The 21434-nt window shown below is 40.2% G+C and overlaps 1 protein-coding gene across 4 annotated transcripts in view; it reads right to left on the bottom strand.

Moving 5' to 3' along the window:
* Positions 1-20321, bottom strand: part of ZNF395 (zinc finger protein 395) — a 30251-nt gene extending 9930 nt beyond the window's left edge. Inside the window, exons 1-8 of one of the 4 annotated variants that reach the window (XM_044061862.1) lie at positions 20092-20321; positions 13543-13778; positions 12137-12390; positions 10163-10269; positions 8283-8497; positions 7765-7865; positions 5592-5847; positions 2544-2636 (exon numbers count right to left, since the gene is read on the bottom strand). In XM_044061862.1, coding sequence (XP_043917797.1) covers positions 2544-2636; positions 5592-5847; positions 7765-7865; positions 8283-8497; positions 10163-10269; positions 12137-12390; positions 13543-13773 — 1257 coding nt within the window. In that variant the 5' untranslated portion in view covers positions 13774-13778; positions 20092-20321. Of the gene's footprint in view, positions 1-2543; positions 2637-5591; positions 5848-7764; positions 7866-8282; positions 8498-10162; positions 10270-12136; positions 12391-13542; positions 13779-18738; positions 19155-19823; positions 19907-20091 lie in introns of those variants that run through there. The other 3 variants (XM_044061863.1, XM_044061865.1, XM_044061861.1) reach the window with 3 other exon arrangements.
* Positions 20322-21434: the final 1113 nt, after the last annotated feature.

The raw sequence follows: 21434 nt of genomic DNA, 5'->3' as shown, positions 1-21434 counted from the left end.
CACTGGATACCACCTTGGGCATAAAAGATGGGTTAGTCCTGAGGGAAACCCTGTCCGCATGGAAGATAATGAAGGATTCCACAGCCATAAGGGCCTGTAAATCAGACACTCTTCTTGCTAACGTGATGGATAGCAGTAAGGCTGTTTTCCAAGAGAGGAATTTTAACTCTGCTGTAGCAGCAGGCTCAAAAGGGGGAAGCGAGCTTCTCTAGTACAAAGAGGTCCCAGGCAGGAGTGGGAGCTCTCCTTGGGGGTCTTAAATTGTTAGCTCCTCTCAGGAACTGTTTGATCAGAGGGTGAGAGAAGAGGGGTGGCTCAGTACTGTAATGAGCTGCGATGGCAGAGGCATGAATCTTAATTGATGAGAAGGATAGGCCTTTGTCGAGCAGCTCTGCTAGGTAATCTAGGATTTGAGGCAAGGAGGGCATGGCTGTGTCCTTCCCTTGAGACTGGCTCCAAGAACAGTATCTATTCCACTTTTCTGAATAGGATTTCCTAGTGCTGGGCCTCCTGGCCTCAAGGATAACATCCAACACCTGTCTTATGAGGGTTGCTGGTGATGTATCCAGGGAATAAGCCAGGCTGTCAGGTTCAGGGTTTGCAGCTGAGGATGCAAAATCTGTCCCTCCTGCTGGGACAGCAGAAAGGGGGTCTGATGTAGGTGCCAGGGTGGCACTGCTGTCAAGACTGTGTAGGAGTGAGTGCCAGTGCTGGCGTGGCCAGTCTGGTGCAATAAGGATTGTTCTTGGCCTGTCCTGTTTGATCTTGAGGAGTACTCTTGGAAGTCATGGCAGAGGGGGAAGGCACAGACAGAGGTTTTTCCATGTGAAGGACAGGGCATCCACTTTCCAAGCTTGGCTGTGGGAAATTCTGGTGCAAAATTGGTTTAGTTGATGGTTTTGGGGGGGACGCAAAGAGGTCCACCTCTGTGTCCCCCACCTGTGTATTAGAAGTTTGAATGAGTTTGGTTCCAGTTTCCACTTGTGTGGGTCCATTAGACTTCTCCTTAAGTCATCTGCCAGTGAATTTTGTTTGCCTGTCAGGAACTGAGCTTGGAGGTGCACTTGGTTGCTTAAGGCTGTGTTCCACAGAGCCATGGCAACCTGCAGAGTGGGTAGGAGTGAGTTCCCCCCGCTTGTTTATGTACCACATAACTGTGGTGTTGTCTGTCTTTATCAGGAGTTGCCCTGGCAGGATAAGGTATTTGAAGGCTGTCAGTGCATTCTGTACATCCAACATTTCTTTTTTATTGATATGCAGGGGAATTTGTCCTGGGCTCCATTTGCCTTGAATGCATTTGCCTGTCATGTGAGCCCTCCATGCATAGTCTGATGTGTCTGTTGTCAGAGTTTGGTGGTTGCTGGTTCTGGGTTTGGACTGAAGGCCTTGTATAAGCCCTAGGGCTAATAGTCTAGTACCAACCTATGAACCTACCACAAAGTCATTCCATAAAAATGATTTTATTGGAGACAATATTAAGACTAGAGACTGCAGGTAGATCACAAGTTATATCACCACTGCTGCAATGTATTTTCCACCCAATTTTACCAATAATATTTGGGAAGTTTTGCTACTTGTATAATCTGTAAACATTTAATCAAGTACATGCCCACATAACTTAACCATTGACATTACTGGGCAGGGGGGGGGGGTAAAGTCCACATTACTAAGGGTAAAGTGGAAACTTTTTGGTAACTTCACATACTGAAAAATTAGTGTTTCATGAAGGATTTAATTTCAAACATTGTGCTGTATGACCTGCACAAAAGGTGGCAAAAGGCACTACATGCTGTTGTGGATAAGGTAAGCACAGAACTGCAACACAAGTCTTACAATAGCTTTGTTAGTATGTCAAAGGGGTAGACAAACTCAACATAAATGTTGTCTATACAATGTACCAAACACTTGCTTTTTACCATATCTAAACCTTTACTGAGATGCAGGAAACATATGGAAATAACAATCGGCGATGAAGTGTTAAGTGAATTGTGACAGTACAGAGGATTAAGGCTATGAGCTGCTAACAAGTGGTTTCCTGTAGACCAAGATTTGATTCCATTAGCCTTCATCTGCCTAGTGTGTGACTGAGCAACTTGCGCAACCAGACAGTGCTCTGGGGCAATTGGGAAACTGAGCTAAGCTCCTCAGGGGTCTCGAACAGCATGCCTACTACCTATCTATGAGCAAAACATATAGAACTCTAAGATAAGACATCTGTGCCTCATGCAAATTTCTAGAACTCAACCTACTTAAAACAAGAAATCACCCCACTCTATCAAGACTTTTTATCCTGAATGTTAGACAGACCTATCTTTACCTAGACTTAAGAGCCCGCTGATGAGAACTCACCTTAAAATGTAACCTGGCAGACTCTAAAGTTCTGCCTTATGTAAAACACTGCTACCACTTCATACGGTAGAACATCGCGACCACTTCATACATTAGAACACCACTACTATTTTATACGGTAAAACAAACATCATTACCTCTTCATTAAGCACCCACATAAGAGAGAGAACTATGTTTACAAGATCACAACTTACCGGAGAGGGGTCAGAAACTGGTGCACTAGCCACTGTCCAGTTAAATCCTGCAGGAATCTGATGTGTGACTGGAATCTGAATAGGAACAACAGCCTTTAAAAAGAAAACACAAGAACGTTTGTTATTCAAAAGATCTCTCACACACACACACACACAAAAAAGTACCCAACTGTGACTTTCAGGGGCCACCCCACCTAAGCAAACAAATGGATTTGGTGCTTACAACAGCCAATAAATTGCAGTACCTGCTATAATCAAGGCTTATGGAGGTGTAAGTGTGACACATCTACTAGTGCTGTGGTAAAGACGTGCACTTCCCACAGTCTCTACTTCAACAACTTATACAATTTAAAACAAACAAGGTGGGTGGTTTCTTGCTCTTGCTGTACCAGCCAGAGAGTTGCAGAACTTTCCATATTCAAACTATATATAACCCTGCACTAGAAGAGTGTTCAGGTCTAGTATAGCCTGAAAGATTAAACTTATCTAGGGTGTCACATGAAAGCTTAACATTCCTCAAGTCCAGTTTTTGTTCAAGAAAATATACTCCCAACAAATCAAGATGATAGTTTAAGTGTTGGTGCCCTGTGTTTTTTCGATATGAGATTCAGTATTTTGAGTTTTCAATATTTTGAACTTTTGAGACTTTGGACTCTGTCTTTTGAAATTTGAGATTTTGAGCTTTCAAGATTCTGGTGGACCTGAAAAAGCACATCTCAAACATAGCCCTTCTCCCTTATTTTAATAAATCCAGACCAACAATAAAACTTTTCTAACCTCTTACAAGTCAGTCTAAAAAAATGCTATAAATAACTTGCATCACAAAATCCGGAGGCCCAAATTATATACCTTCCACACATGCAAACAAACTTCACAAACCCAACAAACTGACTGAATGAAATGTAACTTTGCTTATGGCCCTTTCTGTTTGCAACATGCCGCTTATCAGTGCATTTAGTTGCTCTAATAGCCACTGTTCCTCTCCTGATCACTAATCTGCCACCCAGGTCTTAAAACACAGCACACTGTCATTACTCACTGTTTAAGCTCACATAGTGACTGGCGTTCCCTAAACCAACTGTGCACTTTGATGCCACTGTTTTTACAGCCGGCAGTTTACTGCATGGAATTCTGTATACACACTTAAGCAAACTATTAAAAAAAAGTTTGTTGCCTGCTATTTGCAGCAGCAATTTTTGATCCCTAGGCCTCTCCTAAAAATACAAACAGGTACATTCCCACCTGGACACGGATACTAAAGAAGACACAAATGTTTTTCAGGTGGTGTGTTCCTGCAACAGCAACACCACTGGGAAAACAATTATGAGTTCTTGGAGAAAGACTTTGGCTGTATAAATGGTTATTACTGATGCGGCAGAACCACATTAGTCTTTTCCAGGCCATCAAATCCTGCCCCATGATGTAGCAAGTAAAAGGCTCAAGGAGAAATATGTCAGGTGCATACAGAAACAGGGAAAATAATAGTGTCTCAAAAGCAGCATCTGGGCCTATAGGACACGTCCAAAGTGTAATATCTAGCAAAGCTGTTCAGAGTCTACCAAAGTAGCCACAGCACCAAAATCATTCAGAAATGCATTTCAGAAAATAAACAAAGCAATGGATGTCAAGAAAGCTATGAAAAGATGTGCTCCATGGCATCCTTTTTTACAATTACCATAACAAAACAAAATAAAGTGACTGAGATAGGTAGTTTAGCATTCCTTTTACCTTCAAAAGCTGTAACAAATGAGATAAAACAATTTTTTTCATCATTTTGGTTTTAGTACCTGACCTATTGACACAGCAATGAAGATGCTCACTTTGAAACAAGTAGAAAAATGGCAAATGCACATACTGGTTTAAATTAGCCTCTATAGCCACTTTAAACATGAGGTAAAAAGACTGATTATGCAGCAAACCCTCTACTCAAAAACAGATAAGGTATGCTGAGACAGGGATAAGGTTGGAGTTCCAGGATTAGTCTGGCTGAGGCAACTACTAGAAATAAAGTCTTCCTAGAAGACTGTAGATTTCCAAATGCAGTGGACTCAAAAAGGAGGGCAAGTGACATTATATTTTCAAGAAGGTAAAGGATCTCTAACCAGAGATGCACCACGAAGAAAAGGCCTTACACATTCAACAGGTGTTGAAATGCTGCCCTTAAAACATCTACTGGGTCAATAGTGTGATCTTATTTCACAAGTGCACAATCCTATGGTTAAACCAATTCTGCAAAATTACTCATCCAACCTTGCAGAGTCCATTCACATCTTTTCAAAAGAAAAGTTTGAACAATTGCTAAATCATAGTTAAGAAAAACTATAAACAGACTAAAACAGTGTACCCAGACTGTGTGGAAACCCAAAAATATCCCCCAAAGAAATGTAACCTATGCTTCCTAAAAATGGACATCTTACACCTTCTATTTTAGCAACATCCATAACAAAAGCATTTAAAAATGAATGGCTACAATAGTAAATATGATGGTACCACATCAGCACACCTTTCATCCAGTTTGACTGTTAATGACTTCACAGTACTACTAGACCCTCCAAAGCCTAACATATGCCGCGGAGTCATGCCAATATTCATGTGCCATCCAGCCAAAAGTTAAAACTCAGCTGAAAATGTTCACTGCAAATCTATGCTGCTATGGGCCCTGAGCCCAAAGTCACCATATACTAAAAAGCTGCACAAGTGGTTACCACTGAAGCTATACAACAGGTCAGGAGTTTATAACTGCACCCAGGTTGGCATTGCTCAGCTGATAAACTTTGCAAAGACACACAGCAATGAGTTGTGACAAAGATAATCTAGACTACCACACAGAACACCAACACAATTCATGGAGTGTTTACCAAGAAAAAGAAAGCAAGAAAAATAAAACGTTTAGCCTAGAGAAGCTGCCATTACATGGTGCTACTCGGTGAGACTTAGCCAGTGTCAGCAAGACAGCAGGTGCCTGTTCCAGGGTTCCACTGATGGGGCAAGTGGCAAACACAGCCCCAAGCAGTGACCAATACTTCAGTTTCGGTAAACATCAGATACCTGGTAGGCGTGATCTGTCTTGATGTGCCAAAAGGAGCCTGGTGCCGACTGACTAAGCAGGCTAGTGAGAGGATAGTCCATGACATGGTGTTCGGATCCTTGAATGTCTAGTTTTACTGGAGCCTGCTGAAAGATTACCGGAGGAGATGTGGTACTGGGGCTGCCAGTACTGGCGAAAGGTCTCTCAGAGCTCATCTGAACTTCAGTGTAATAGAAATCTTCCTCCCTCTTCTTCTGGTCAGAATCAGGACTGAGTCTGAAAATGAGAAATAAGCACTGTAAGAAGCACTACAAATACATGACCTTTCACAAAACACCAGAGAGAAATACTACAACATGGAAAATGATTGTACTACTCAGGTTACCATTCAATCCCGCTGATCTATAAAGAAGCTAAATACCTTCATGTCCAACTGACTCAGTCATTTCCCAAGAAAGTGAACTGCAGATCACTGCCTTGTCACACCATCACAATAAAAGACCTTAATAACTGAACACAAAGACACACACACCAGTACATAAGCCACAGTTCCTGCTACACTTTTCCCTGTAAAGTACAAATTATACTTCTGGTTTCCATAAAGATTCATCTCTCAAAAAGGGACAATAACTAACTTCCACCTCTTTGGGTAAACTTGCCAGCTGCTGAATTCACCTCACTGCAGCAGACCAACCAGAAAGCCAAGACTCATTTCTGAACTCTGGTCACCAACATTACAAGAGATAGGAATGTGCAGCTTCCTATCAGGCACGGGAGATCACACACTAAATCACAATGCTTCAAGAATTAAAATACAAAAAAAAGTGTTACTAGAATGTGGTTATTTTTAATATATGTTGCAGTATTCTGCAGAAACTGAAATCATTGTAAACTGGAGAATAGGAAAAACGCCCAGATAACTTACACATTCATCCTACTCACAATTAAATATTCTATGCACCAAGGACCTCAACTGCTACCCTGAAACTTTCAACTTGAACTCCCACTGTAGCTAGCTTTAATGCTTAAGAGTCGGAGGCTACACTACTCCATCTGGTTTAAGTTACTCTAACTGCATGCAAAAATGCACCATGGAGCAAAGTATTACTCAAATATAAAGACACAAGACCCTGTCCTGATTAAAAAAAAAATCTTCATGTTCAGATTAATGTAGTTGTGAAAGGACAGATGAACATATTGAACAAAACAAGGGAACAAATTAACAATAATGCATACCCAGACACTGTGCCCCCCCATCCCCCTTAAAAAATTCTATATAGGGACTCCACCTTCATTAGCCATTCTGACAAAACTCCATCAAGGTCAATGACATCTCTACTTTCACTACCTTCAATTCAGCCTTCATACTTCTATAACAAATTCCACCCCCTGCACATCCAGCAGTGTGATGTGTCTGCCCCACACAAAAAAAATCACCTACGCTGCACTTCCATTGAGATGAAAAGTGAAGCTCACATGCTGAAAACAGGACAGTGATGACACCCCTTTGATTTTCATATCTACAATCATCCATTGAATTAAAAAGGTGTGCTGTACTCTACAATACTCAGAACGTAATTAAATTTACCAATTTTTTTTATTAGTCACTTAAAAAATAAATAAATAAATAAATTGTTGGTAACAGCCACAGCTTATCCCTCCACTTAGAGGGCACAAGCCAGAGAAACTCATCCTGGAAAATAATGAATCCATCACAGCACACACACACCTATGAAGCTTCTCTAGAATGTGAAAGGAAACTGGTGCACACAGCAAAATCCAGACAGACATGTCAGCAAAAATGAACAATGACATTCATTCACTCATTCAGTTCAAGTAATCCAAAGATAGGAATACATGTACATTTTGCTGCTTGTCTATTATACTCTGCTGCAGTTTCTCATGTCCCAAGTGCCAGCTTATCTTGGGACTCCCAGTATACACCTGGCCACATCTAATCATTCTGTCACCTCATGGTAGTATTAACTTCCACTCATACACCAGGACAAGTTAGAGCTCGGTGCAGTTCTGGACCTAAAGTTACAATTACTGCCACTGGTAAACTGCTGGTATTGTTCTGCACTGCCACTGGTAAACTGCTGGTATTGTTCTGCTCTGCCACTGATGAGCTATATAAAATACACCACTAAGTCTTTGAGTATCATGCAAACAGAAATGCATGAGGTTTCTTACCCAAGATGCTGGACTCGAACGTGACGCTTAATCCCCACAATGGAGCGAAGCAGTTTCCCACAGCTGGGCCATAAACACTTGTACATTACCTTCATGGAATTCTAGGGCACAAAGGAAACCAGTTAGATCACATGACACCACACCCGCTGATGAAAGGCATACAGAAACAAACTATCTAGAAATGTTTAGTGAAATAACAGCAAATGACAAAATGAGACCAATAAGACAGACACATGTCTAACACCAGCAGACCCAGCATCAAAAACAAACACTTTTATCCAGCCAAGACCTATGCATTTTGAATAACGTTGAAGTGACAGATAAGCATGCAACACATTTAAAAAGCAAATCTCCACTACTTAAAAAAGCAAGTAACAGAAAATACAGGCTGGGCAGGGGGCCCCAGCTACTCACAATCACTTTAAAACTAAAAATAAAACATTTGCTGCAATCAACACACTTAACATAGCCTTTCTCCTTCAAGCAGATAAAACCAAACACTATAATGAGCTGTGTACCTTCCTCTTCCTTGGGCCAGGCTCGTCAAAGAGGACTGAATCCAAGTCAGTCTCAAACCCATCGTCCCTATGGGGTGAACCAGATGCTTCACTAGGGAGTCCATCTGTATATGTAGGGGATGCGCTCCCACAACTCCAATGTCCACTGGCAGTGCTGCAGCCACTGTCTGAAATGTCTCCACTTTCCTTCCACGAGCCTTCAGGGATCTGGAATGCTATGGAATACAAAACACAATCAACAATTTCCACATACTCCAAGTTAAGAAACATACGTATGTATGTATGTATGTATTCTATCTATACGAAACAACTGCAGTCAAATACGTAAAAAGAATTCAGTTAATCTTGTCCAATCATACAAGTCAAGGATATGCTCATTTGTCAAGCAAATAAACACTGCATTGTTGGCAACAGATCAAGTGTTCACTTAAGATAAGCACTTTGAACTCCACTCTTGCTAATATTTCAGATGACCATTCTGAATGCAAGCCTGAATATTCACACATTCTTTTTTATTGTTTGTTTTACTAGTGGAAAACATACCTGCTTGCTAGTCTGCATTGTTTATCAAAGAAAAATGTAACCAGTTAAAACATGTAGGTAGACTATGGTACCCTAATTAGTCAGCTACCATACAATGAAAGCATGTGACCACTGAAAATGAAGAGATGAGATTGGAAGGTAGGACACAGACCAACCAAAATCCATGCCTCACTTCACTTTTAAAGATTCTCCAGCACTGCAGCTACTACAGTAACCTTTAAGGTCTTATCAGCTAGTCCATCTGCCAAATGAGTACTGACTAACCTTTTCCATCATACTTCTCTGTGCCTCCCAATCCACTATTTGAGGCTTCCACTGCAAAAGCTATCTACCTGTTCACCCTGTGCCCCTTCACCTGAAACTGCTGTCTAGAAATGTCTGTTAATGGATGTGTTTTCTACTAGCAGCCCCACTACTTAACCACATGCAGCAAGGGCTCTAAAAAGGGGCCACTTCAGGAGCCCTCTTGGTATACAACCACAGCACTTGTCCCATAATTCAGCACTGGTCTCCTGGCAACAGTGTGATAAACTGGCAGAAAAAGTGATAGGACAATTAAAACTATGCTGCGTGTGCATGTCTGTCTGTGTGTGTGTGTGTGGGGGGGCTGAAGTAACTTATGTTACCATTTTTCAAAACACACAAATACCTGGAAGTGGGTGTCTGCATAAAAGAAAATGTTTTGTGCTTAGGTCCATTTTAAAAAGAAACTGGACTTCTGTTTTATGCTTTGGTCCATTTTGCAAATCCCCATCCACAAAAAACCTGATAGTAACAGGAAGAAGGGGTTACATAATGAAGAAAAACTATGCCAAGCAGGACAATGAAGACAGTTAAGTGGAAACAATACTAACCATACCAAAATAGTGTTAAATACATTCTACCATACTATACACAGCTGAAACCAATAAAGTTATCAAGTGCATGTTACTTCATTTCTTGTTACCACCGAATTCCAAGGAAGAATGAGAATAGCAGTTTGCCATTCAAGTGCACAGCGTGTGCCCACAAGTCTGCAGACATACAAGCAGGTTACTACTACAGTCCAGACGGACTGATGATCATAGCTTCTAATAATGCTTAATAGTCACGTTTGTTCAGAATCCCCCAAATCACTACTGTCATTAGCAACACCCATTATGAAGCAGATTTACAGGCACGTACTAGGCTAGCTGCCCTTGAGGACCATTTTAAGCCTAGCCAAACCCATGGCCTTACCCACCCCACAGTTGACAATTATATATTACCACTAATGACAATACCTGGGATCATACCACAGATAATCCGGAGGGGACCCATGCATGACACTGCACCGTACAAGACTCTACAGAACTTACTTGTGCCACTTTCTGTGTGTGGCGGGCTCTGCACCACAGGACTACACGACAAGCTGGTTAACACCATCGCTGCCATCATCTCATCCATATCCACAGACTCTTCATTCCTGTAAAAAAAAAAAAAAAAAAAAAAAGTGCAATGAAGATGGCAATCAGTGAAGAGAGGTTTTCTGGTTTGTTAAATCCTATGTAAACCTCAGAATGCAATATTTTAGCAATAATGTAAAAAAGCCAACAGCAGTAAAACATCAGCTAAATTACAGGTGCAGTTCATGTGAACCCGTCAGTCAGTTAAAATATGGTTCTGAAGATCAAATAATGAATGACTAATGCTTTCATAGCTGCTTATTTGTATTTATATTGGAATAAAACAGAGAAACTTGGATTGCATTACTTCTTCAGGCACTGGGCAGAAGTTGTATTATAAATATTATATTTCATTTCCAGTGTCGCTACACTTTCAACGATAAAAGCTTTTTTGCACAGCAGCAAGCTCCCCTTCCTCTCCTCATCTCCAAGATACCTTTGCACGATATCTGCTTGAACAGCAGTAGTGATTTTGTGTTCCTTCTTTTGGGAAATTTTACACAGATGTAAAATTGTTACTGATCATTTGTAACATTACTTCCTTTAAGGTAAACAAATATCAAATAACATACGCTAGTGAAATAAATGCTTAAATTGTGAGAGATAAAAGCTGGAGAGTGAAAGTTAGGAAATGGGTTAAAGACTTGGGGAAACTGGACATCAAAGATTTGCCCCTTTTTGCCCTATAATCTAACGGAATTAGTAGATATGCAGAATATCAAGATGGACAATTTGGTGCCAATTTGGATCCATTAGCCAAAGACTGCAAGCAGAGTGGCACCTGGGGTCCTCGGCTCTTTGAATGGTTACATTTAATCCTGCTAAGTAGGCAATTTATGTGGATGAATGGGGTGTGCACTATGCACTAGTTTGTTCTGCTTATAGTATTTTTTTTATTAAATGACAGTGAAACGCTCAGAAGGAAGAAATGTTTGATTTCCTTAATCATTTGGGAATGCTAGCAGGTGGTAGCGGAGATTATGTGGTCATAGCAGAGACGTGAAAAGTTTAAGCCTGGTTATGAGTTAAGAAAAGATTAATTAAGATAAGAGATTAACCTTTTTTAAATAAAAAGCTAATACCAAGACAAAAACCTCAAAACTGAAATCTGGTAATGACAAATTAACACTGGTCCAAAAACTGCAGTACGTTTAATGAACAGGGACAAAAGTGAAATGAGATTAGGCTACACAAAAGTGAGGAGTGGTACAGGGAGGAAGAGGACAGGTATACAACCTACGCTGCCTTTAGGCAGTGCCATGGGCATGGTTACCCGTTTGCAAAGCAAGGGGCATTAATGGCGAGATATGGAGAGCATGCAGTTACTAAGTAATATATGCTGAGCACAAAGATAATGTATATTATAAGGTATAAAGATGAGATACAAAGAAAGCATAGTGAAGGACAAATAAAACGAGAGGGGGGTGTAACTGAAGAAACTTAGGTAAAAGAAAAGTGAAACTAGACCGGATTTGCTTCTTAGCCGTAGCAATACCAGACAATGCTGTTTAGAAATATTAAGTGTACTCATACATACAACAAATGCTATTACAATGGCATAGCTAAAGCATGGAAAGGGGTAAGAACAACTGTAAGACAACTGCTTAAGTGTTAAGTAACTGCAAATATTTGTTTTTGTGTGATTAAAAGCAATAAAAAGACAGTTACAAATGAACACAAACAAAACAAAATCAGGTGCATTTTAATCACAAACCTCCATAATGTATTTTATGACGTGATATTTCTTTCTGCTGCACATGACACAAGCTTGTGAAGAAGCAACTATAACCCCTCATAAAACTATCTATAACCCATCTCTCTCCTAAAGGTCTAGCAGAAAATCTCAGACTGTGCCCAGGGAGATGCTTTTGTTCCTACAACACCTACCTTTTAGGCACATCAATGTTACTTGATGTGGATCGATTCTGTGGCCCCACAATTACAGATGTTGTATTGCTAGGGCGGTGGCTTTCATGACGGCACAGAACAGATGGCCTCTGCATCTCAGTAAGGCGCACATCCTCAAATTTTCTGCAGGTGCGGTCCCCCAGCTGTGGTACAAACACAGTCACTTCATCATCCACATGATTGTGTTGTTCAACAACACCACTGAGCTCTTGTCCGTTGTATGTAATGTACACCTACATCACACAACAAAAACTCTCAGTTAATACAAACATATAGTTATATAAAAACAAGACTGTTCTAATTCTTAACCTGTCTTACCTTCTAACAGTACATAATGGCAACAAGCAAGCAAGATTTTGCCAGACATTTTCTATTCCCCATTACATATCATTACCATAGCCTACCTAGTATGCAAATGTATTGGACTCAAGTGCGCCAGAATGGAACCCCCAAAAAATTAGCAATAAAGTAGTGCTTTACACAACACTAGTACTGCAATTTACAAATCTTACTCCAGCAGGAAACCAGCTCTGCCACTCAAGGTCACGGAAATAAAATGGCAGGAAGTATTTCTCTTCAGGCTTGTGTGAAAGTTAACATGAAAGTTAACATGGCTACATCATGAAGGATGGAACCTGAAGCTTACAAAAAAGGTCTCTCATAAGAAACAAGGGGCAAAGTATATTAACAAATGGAGTGATCAAGGTAGGCCTGATGACTTTGGTCTCAAAACTATTGAATTCTGCTGAAATAAACAGTGAAGCAACCAAACAAACAAAAGTTGTTTAACAGAAACAGTTAAATTCTCTCTCAAAAAAAAAAAAGACTGAGCCAGTTCCCTTCATATCCTTTACATCTTCAAATGAGCTATCAAATCCAGCCCCTACTCCATAACGAAGCCTGCACATAACGACTACAGGAATGGTTAAATTAAAGCAGGCCTAGGATTAGCACAAGCAATTATCGGTCAAATGATGTGGCTACCACCTTGGATTCTAACACAGAAAACTCCAAAAGTATCGAATGGGATCCCTGACAGGTAAACCTGATGACCGAAGGACAAGTAGAAAATAATTTTCTGTCAGCACTGGACTATGGTGGGAAACACTTAAAACAGTATGTCAGTATATGACAAAAAGTAATACTTCATTCCTACTCTGCAAAAAATAGTGCGGAACAAATACAGAAAAAATGGCCTGTTTTAAATATCAAATATCTACAAAAAGCAAGAACTGAAAGCAAATGCACAAGACAAGTTCCATGAAAAGGAACACCATTGAAATCTGCATACACCAGCTCAGTCAGACAACCTTTTCTTTGCAGTTAGTTAAAGCATGTTAAAACATACTGCAGTGAGTAACTCCACATTTGATAAATAAACTTACTTTCTGACCAGGGTACAGTTTGCTTCGAGTCGGCAAGACTGTTCCAGTGTTGTCTTTACTGACACGTTCGTTGTGTCGTACATCAGAAGCATAACACAGAACACCATTGGACTCCAGCTGTGTCACAGAATGGCTTGGAAATAACATACCATCTCCCGGAGTGTTTAAGGGATCAACTCGGGATCCAAACACTGACCGCTTCCCAAGGCGCTTTGTCAAAGAATTTGCCATTTTCACTGTAAAAAAGTTAAAAAGTTTTATAGTTTTAGAAACTACTAATATATGAACAAATGAAAGTCAATGCAAAAAAGTGAGTTTCTAGTATAGCAGACACCCAATTAAATAAAAACACAAGAATAAAACAAGCACAATAAGTCTCCTGTCATACCTCTCAACCTTTTAGCACAAGAAATCTAGACAAGCCAAAAGTAATGAGTGGACCAAGGCCCAAAAATAGGGACACATTTTAAAATACAACTCTCATAAACTTTCTGAAGGATCTGAAGTAGATTTGCTAGAAACCATAAATGTTATGTGAGACAGACATAAATGTTTGAGGCAAAAATGTGGATATTCTGTGAAAACAAATGCTGGTCAGCAAAGTCAGTGTCAGTACAAACACAATCTGCACCACAAGGACAGGGATGTAGGTGACCCATCTATGGGCATACAAGAGTGGCAAAATGTCTTATCATAATATTAGAAAACATTGAATCTCTCCAGGATTTCGTAACTACACAGTCCTTCAGGGTGGCAATCCAAAGGCACAGTCACACTAGAGGGGAAATGGACTTATCCAAAATGAGGCAACTTAATGGGACTTTTTACCACTCTGTAGTAATGCATACTAAACTACATTTAAAAGTTTGACTCACTTTCTTAAATCTGAGTCTGTTACCAACAAGTTATAAATACATGAATAAAAAAGTTTTTCATTATACAATTCCACTTCTACCATTTATCATGTTTTTGTATGCAGCCCAGCTCAGTTTGTTACACTTTTACTGTCCCACATATAACTAAAATACCAGTATAAAACAATATACAAAACAATTATAAAGCGACATCTATGAATCACTGCCCTGGTTCAACAGTCATGTGTTTTACATTAAAAGGAACAGTATGAAGATGCAAGTCAAGTTTTAATATACCAGAGTGATGGACCTACAGTGAGTGAAAATCAACAGTATCTAGATAAACATGCACCCTGACAGACCGATTTACAGTTAATGTAAAATAGCTCTAAGTCAAAAGCATATTTGTGTGACTGTATTCATCTAAAAATCTTAACATCTTCACAAGACACCCTCAGCCAGTTTCAGCTGTTAGTCATACTGGTCTATGACCTGACCTGTCTAGCAGCTGTTCTGTACTACTGATGTCATTGTTTATGAATAACTATTAATTTCTTCTGCTAAGCATTCCTTTTAATCAGATTACAAGTATTGCATCCTGAACGCAAATAGATGTATGTAGTAGATTAATAGCCTGCTTAATCAGCTCAGAACACGGGCAGTTACTTGTCAGCATAGTGCTCGACTGTCCTTGGTGATGCACAACATCCCTAATTTTGCCTCACATTTTGCCCTGTCCTTCATATTTTTTCCCCCATGAATCACTAAAATTACAGTCATGTTAGAGATTAGATTTTGCATTGTATTCTTTAAAAAACACATTGATTAAAAACCTGAATTATTCAGTTTATTACATAAAAATGGTCTTCCTTTTTGGACCTTTGCCTTTCATTACTTTTGGCTCTCTGCCTGTTCACTGTATGAAGATATACAGACGAATCACTTTATTCTCCAACTGCCAGCACCCTTCTAAGCCCACAAAATCACAATGCATATGCCACTCCATCAATGTAAAAAAGTACCATAGAGAAAAAAAAAATCTAATTAATGTTGGATGCATTAACTCTGGCAATTATCTCATTTTCTACTTGGCAGCATCATGTTCACACTATCACCCATATTTAATTGGTTTACATACTCAAAAAAATTATGACATCAAAATAATTGAATATATTGCTACAATTGTAGAACAAGACTTCTATACTCTTTCCCCCAAACTTATGGCATTTGCATGATAAGCAAAATGCCCATTGCCTCATTAAAAAGTACACTCTTCCCATAGTACTACTGCTGCTTCTTAAGTACTTGTTTTATTGTTAAATTCAATGGTTAAACGTACACTAGCCATTGGCAATGTGCACATACCAACACAAAATTTACGCAGCACGAAAAAAATTTTGCTAGAAATCTCTCATTCACCACCCAGGCCACCCCAAGGATATCTCATCACTTGATGAAACCAAACTACCACACATTACCCACAAAGAAGTGATGAAAGAGGCTGTAAGATGAAAGTGCTTAGTCTGATTTTTATTTTCATGTTTAAAGTTTTAACTGATCATTTCATGATTCCTGGGGCTTACTTCACTGGCTTAACAATCACTCGATAACAGCAACCTTACCCCCACAAATAAATCACTTCAATTCTAGAGTTGCAATGCAATGTCCTATGTTTTTTCTCCAAGAAATATGAATAGACTCAGACTTGCAGGACTGACCATGTTAACCTAGCCAATGCCATACCTTCTAATGCTGCTTCTAACTATTAGTTGACATCCCTGGTAACACATGTATAATGTGAAACCCCACACCCCTATAACATGAAAGTGTCAGGACATTTTCTAAAACCAGAAAGGGATTGATTTCATAATGTACAATTTTCTACAGGCTCCTTATGCTTACTTACCTACTTGTTGAATCAAAATTATTTACTCTGAAAAGAAAAAAGGGCAAAAATTGTACAGCTAGAAGCAGCCTTGTCTAAGCTACAATTTTATGGCTGTCTCTGTAGTGTAGAGGGATGGAGCTCTGACTGCAACTCAGCCATCCGGGGTTTGATTAGCAGACCCTATACTGGAGCAGCTAGGCAAGGAGCACAGAGGCTTTGCCTGTCCACCCATTAAGGGATGGGCCACACTAGGAGGTGTAATGGGAAAAAACTTGGCCAACTGGCCAGGAGGGGACTGGTGATAGATAGGAAATGGGAGCAAAGTGAGCAAAAACAAAAAAGTAAACAAGTAAAAGTATTTGCAAATTTAGCAAAACTGCTATATGGTGAGAGAGACATGCAGGTGGTTGGTGTGACACAGCAAGATGCAGAAGACAGGAAAAAATAGAAACAGACGGGTCACAGTGGATCATAACGGAACACCCGAAAGAGGAGAGAGAGCACGCGACTGCTATGCACAAAACAACATATACTGTTGCTAAACTTATGTTTTAAGCGCACAAGTACATTAAAAACCCTGAAAGGAAAACATTAAGACACGTAGATGTTGTAGGCTGTGAAGCCCTAAATGTTGGGTACTAAAGCATTCCAGACAGAAATCACGATCCCACAACTAGAACAGCAATACTAGTTCCTTGGAGTTCTTAACTTCTGAACCAGTCTAAAAAGACACACACTTGACATCCAAAACACAGAAGACTCACATTAATCTTAAAATCCCCACGGATACTAACATTTATTCTCATATTACTTAAAACCTTTCTCCATTTATAACGGTCCCCGTTACCACCACTATACGACTTTGAGGACTTGTGATCACAAACAAGTGCTTCACCAACCTGATTACAGCTACCATAAAACTACCTGGATGCAAGCCACCAAGTTTGCTTTTTACTGAAATGTAACTTGCAAGTGAATATGTAGTCAGCAAATTGCACATCTGTGGTACAACATTACTGGAGATGAAAAATGCCACAAGTCTTAGGATATCAAACAGCATGCAAACAAGAACAGCACCCCAGCTTCAGCACGGTCCCCTTAAAAACACAGCAAGCATAACTAGCAGGCCAAAGCAAACAAATACTCCAGGTACAGAAGTACAGTTTCAGTGGACCAGACTTGTCTATGTACGCAGGTCTTCTTTTCAGTATAAGACAGCAAACAAATAACCCGTAATTAAACATGATTCAAAAGATTCTGATAAACAAAAGTTTTAACTTAGATGGACTTCTGGCATTATCTTAAGCATAGCAATGCCTTTAACATCCTTATATCAGAAGTCCTGCCCAGTACCACCCCTCCCCTACATTTCAATGTGACGACTGCCTCAGCAATGTGAGACTGAATCTCTGAAGATTAACTATCTAACAGTTGGAACAGAACATGTAATAGTTTTCTCGTGGAGAGGCATAATGCATAAGTAGTTAAACTTGAAACAAACCCAACAATTTTAAACCCACTATTACATGGATGCAGGAAAACAACACGCTAAAAGGCCAGAGGGAAAAAGCTCAACTGCCTGTCGTCAAAAAAAAAAAAAAAAAAAGAGACAGAGAGAGAGACGCACAATGCCACTGCCTTCTACGATGAACAACAGGCAACAGCCACCCCCAACAAGAGACAAGGTTTTTTATATACATGTACACAACATTTGGCACGTTTATTGTATATGAAGAAAAGTGCACTTAAGGAGTAGTATGATGGTGTTCCTTATATGAGAGACAGCAAATCAGTAAAAGCCCACCCTAATTTATGGGTACTCCAATATATTGAATGTTTTACAGCTGCAGTAAACTAGAAAGAGCACTACATCTCTTTTAGAAGTATTTTTTATCTAGATTACACCTTGCTGAAAATCCTGCTCCACTGTGTAAAAAAGATGAAGTACATTTTGTCCTAGTGCCAACATGCCTTGAGCACTAATGTGATGCTATCCTGCACAGTGCGATAATCTACTGCACAATTTACATCCACCATTGGTACCATTGGGGCATGTGCGCCACCTCACAAATAAAAACTCCGCTGTTTTTTTAGCATCTCAAAGATACCACACCTGCTGGAAGAAATTGATTAGCCCCTGTACTTGCTTAAACTATTGCTTCCTAAGAATGGCAAGTTAAACCAGGGAAATGGAAAATTAAAATATCTACAATAAAAAGATTGACATTCACGACTGAAAGCATACACCAGACACGTGGACCCTGTCCAATGAAACATTAGAATGGAATACAAGAATCACAGCTCCGCTACAGGCTAAATGCACAACTGCACCTCTGAAGTAAGAATGATTTACAACCAAACCAGCCACGCACCAAGAATCACATATAAATAAACAGCAACAAATCTAACATGTGAGGATGGAGAAAGTGCAGCACTCCAATGCAATTTACTTACTTTAACGATCCTAAAATACACGTATACAAGTGACTATACTGAAACAAGTACACAATATTGGGCAGCACAAACAAAGTACGTTACACGTAATACATGTCGCATAACTTTTGATCCTGGAGTAATCGCACTTTAGTTGCTTTCCGGAAAAGACCCAAACCATTAATGCTCTTTACGATACGTTGACCGAGACTGTGGTCTCTACAAGAGAAAGGGAACTTTAGCGATCAGATATGCAGTTTGAAAAACAGCTAGAACTTAAGCTCTGGCAAAGCCGTAAAATAGCCGTCCCGCAAAACAATAGATTTCCGTGCACATACAACAGTAATTGTCTTTAAAGAAATCGACATCATGAAGCGTGCACATTGCTGCCACCACACACACGCACGTGCGCAACAGCCAGAACCCACTACTGCACGCGCAGTGACACGCCCCCCCCCCCGTGTGGCTTTAAAGTTAACTCGAAGGATAAACAAGCTACGCACATGGAGACGAAATGGCTACTGCGCAGTAGTTACCCAGTTCCTCAAGGAGTGCAAGGAATGGGTGGGGCACAATGCATTTACAGTACTCTAAACTCATTTGCAAAAATGGAATGCCCGAAAGATTTTATAAACCAAGCGTCTTGTTCTGATAACTAGACTAAAAAGCGAAAGTCTGGCAGCTGTCAACACGCTCAATGCGCAGCCCCGAAATAAAGTTTGCAAGCGCCAAGCCCAGAGCAACAATACTTGCTTCGCCAACTAAGAGGGGGGCGGTAACCCATGCAGCCAGTTCGTACCGGTAACTACGCTTGATAAAGCAGAGCCCCCCACATACCACGGACTATTCGTACTTTTGGGTGCCTCGCTTATTGAATTTATGAGTGCAATGCCCCGAAATTGTACTCAGTTATCTACGAATAGTTCATCATGACAAGCAACGCAACACTCTACAGGAATGGCATGACGAAGGGGCGCGCCCCCTTCGTATTGCGAAGCTGTAAAGGCAAAAGAACAATCCTCTGTGCATAATGCACGACACTGAGACGAATGCACCCCCCAAGCTAAATGAAAAAATAAACGTACAATATAAATAAAATAACTAACCAAGACAGATTCGAACCAAAATACTACCACAACTCTACACAGCAAAGGTATGCCTGATCAGTAACTGCGCGGATGAAAGTGTTGAAAATAAATACACTCGCGTTATGCCCAAAAGTAAACCCCGCGGTCACCTCGATGTGCCAAGGCAACGCCATGTGTCTAACAATCCTGCACAACTTGCCAGCAGTTAACATGCATGGTGCGATTAAATATCCCAATGTAAAAGAACTGAATAAGTGACTGTCCCTGTAACCCAGCAGTCACTCACCTTCGTGTTCCCAATCCACAGTGAGTCTTCGCAGCTTCTGTCTATTCCCACCACCGGCAAACGTACTTGTTTTGAAAGCGTTTGCTCTCTTTTTTTTTTTTTTCCTTTAACCCGGCTTGGAGTAGAGTACAAATGGTCACGTACGGCTTTTGTGAAAACATGGCATGGAGTTCTGAGTAAATTACAGCACAGCGCCACGCCCACCTTTCTTGTAGGAAGATATTCTTAGTGTACCGCCAAATGCCGGGTGACACCCCCGCCCACAGCCAATAATCTGAAGTGGCAGCTGCCGGCTTTTCTCAGAGCCTGGAGTGGGAATCACGATGTCTTCTCTAAACACAACACTGGGCAGGACATTTTTGTGCTTTGGTAATGGACAGCCTCTGCTTACACATCTAAATACTTACTCACAGCACTTTACTGTGTAAATTCCTTTACTGGGGTAGGGCACTGGCCACAGACACGTAATTCCAGTTGGTGGTATAACTATTTTGTTGCGAAAAAGATATTATTGCCACCTTCCTCAGTGTTACCAAAATAAAGCTAGAGTTTTTGGATAGACATCGTGCCAAACTACTCGCTGATGGCACAGTTAAAATACAGTATTACAAATCAGTAAACTAGCGGCAATGTTATAATTAATCATAAATTAATACTCCAATGGATGCATCACGGCCTTGGCTACGTGAAGTAAAAATCATACGCATGTTCATTTAGTATGGCATACGAGCAAGGGAATTATGTAGAAACGAGAATATACAGAGCCGCGGTAGTTTTTCAAAGACAAGGAACGTACCTGTAAACTGACCAGATGGGGGGGGGGGGGGGGCAATTTTAAAATATTGCTCTTACAAACTTCGAAAACTGATAGAAGAATAACAGGTTTTACATAAGTGTGAATTTATTGCTATGAATGAAGGATAGCAAGTCTTAAATTAAAATGCCATTATTTTTTTTTACTTTAATCTTCAATTATTTGTCACCGATTTACTAGAAAACCACAATTTTGTGAAACACGAACCAAAGATATGAGGCAAGAATCTGGACATTCTGCGAAAATCTGTGCAATTGAGAGGTATGTGTTGAGTTTCACACATCATATGCTTCAGAAAATGTATGCTGATGCAAATCATGTTTTAGCAACTTTCTAAGTTTAAAGGTAGAATATTTAAAATCTGTCTCTATTTCTTGCAGATTACACCCGTCACTAGTTTTGGCTTTGCCCAGATTTCTTGGTTAAGAGGATGGCAGGCATGTTCATGGCCTTTGTAAACAGATATAGAGATCAGATGGCATTGCCCCTTCTTTATCAATACAGTTTGGTGTGCACTGATACTACCTAT

Source organism: Protopterus annectens, chromosome 2.part0 (assembly GCF_019279795.1).
Source record: "Protopterus annectens isolate FY-2018-M chromosome 2.part0, PAN1.0, whole genome shotgun sequence".
NCBI lineage: Eukaryota > Metazoa > Chordata > Ceratodontiformes > Protopteridae > Protopterus > Protopterus annectens.
This window is presented reverse-complemented; position numbering and strand designations above follow the sequence as displayed.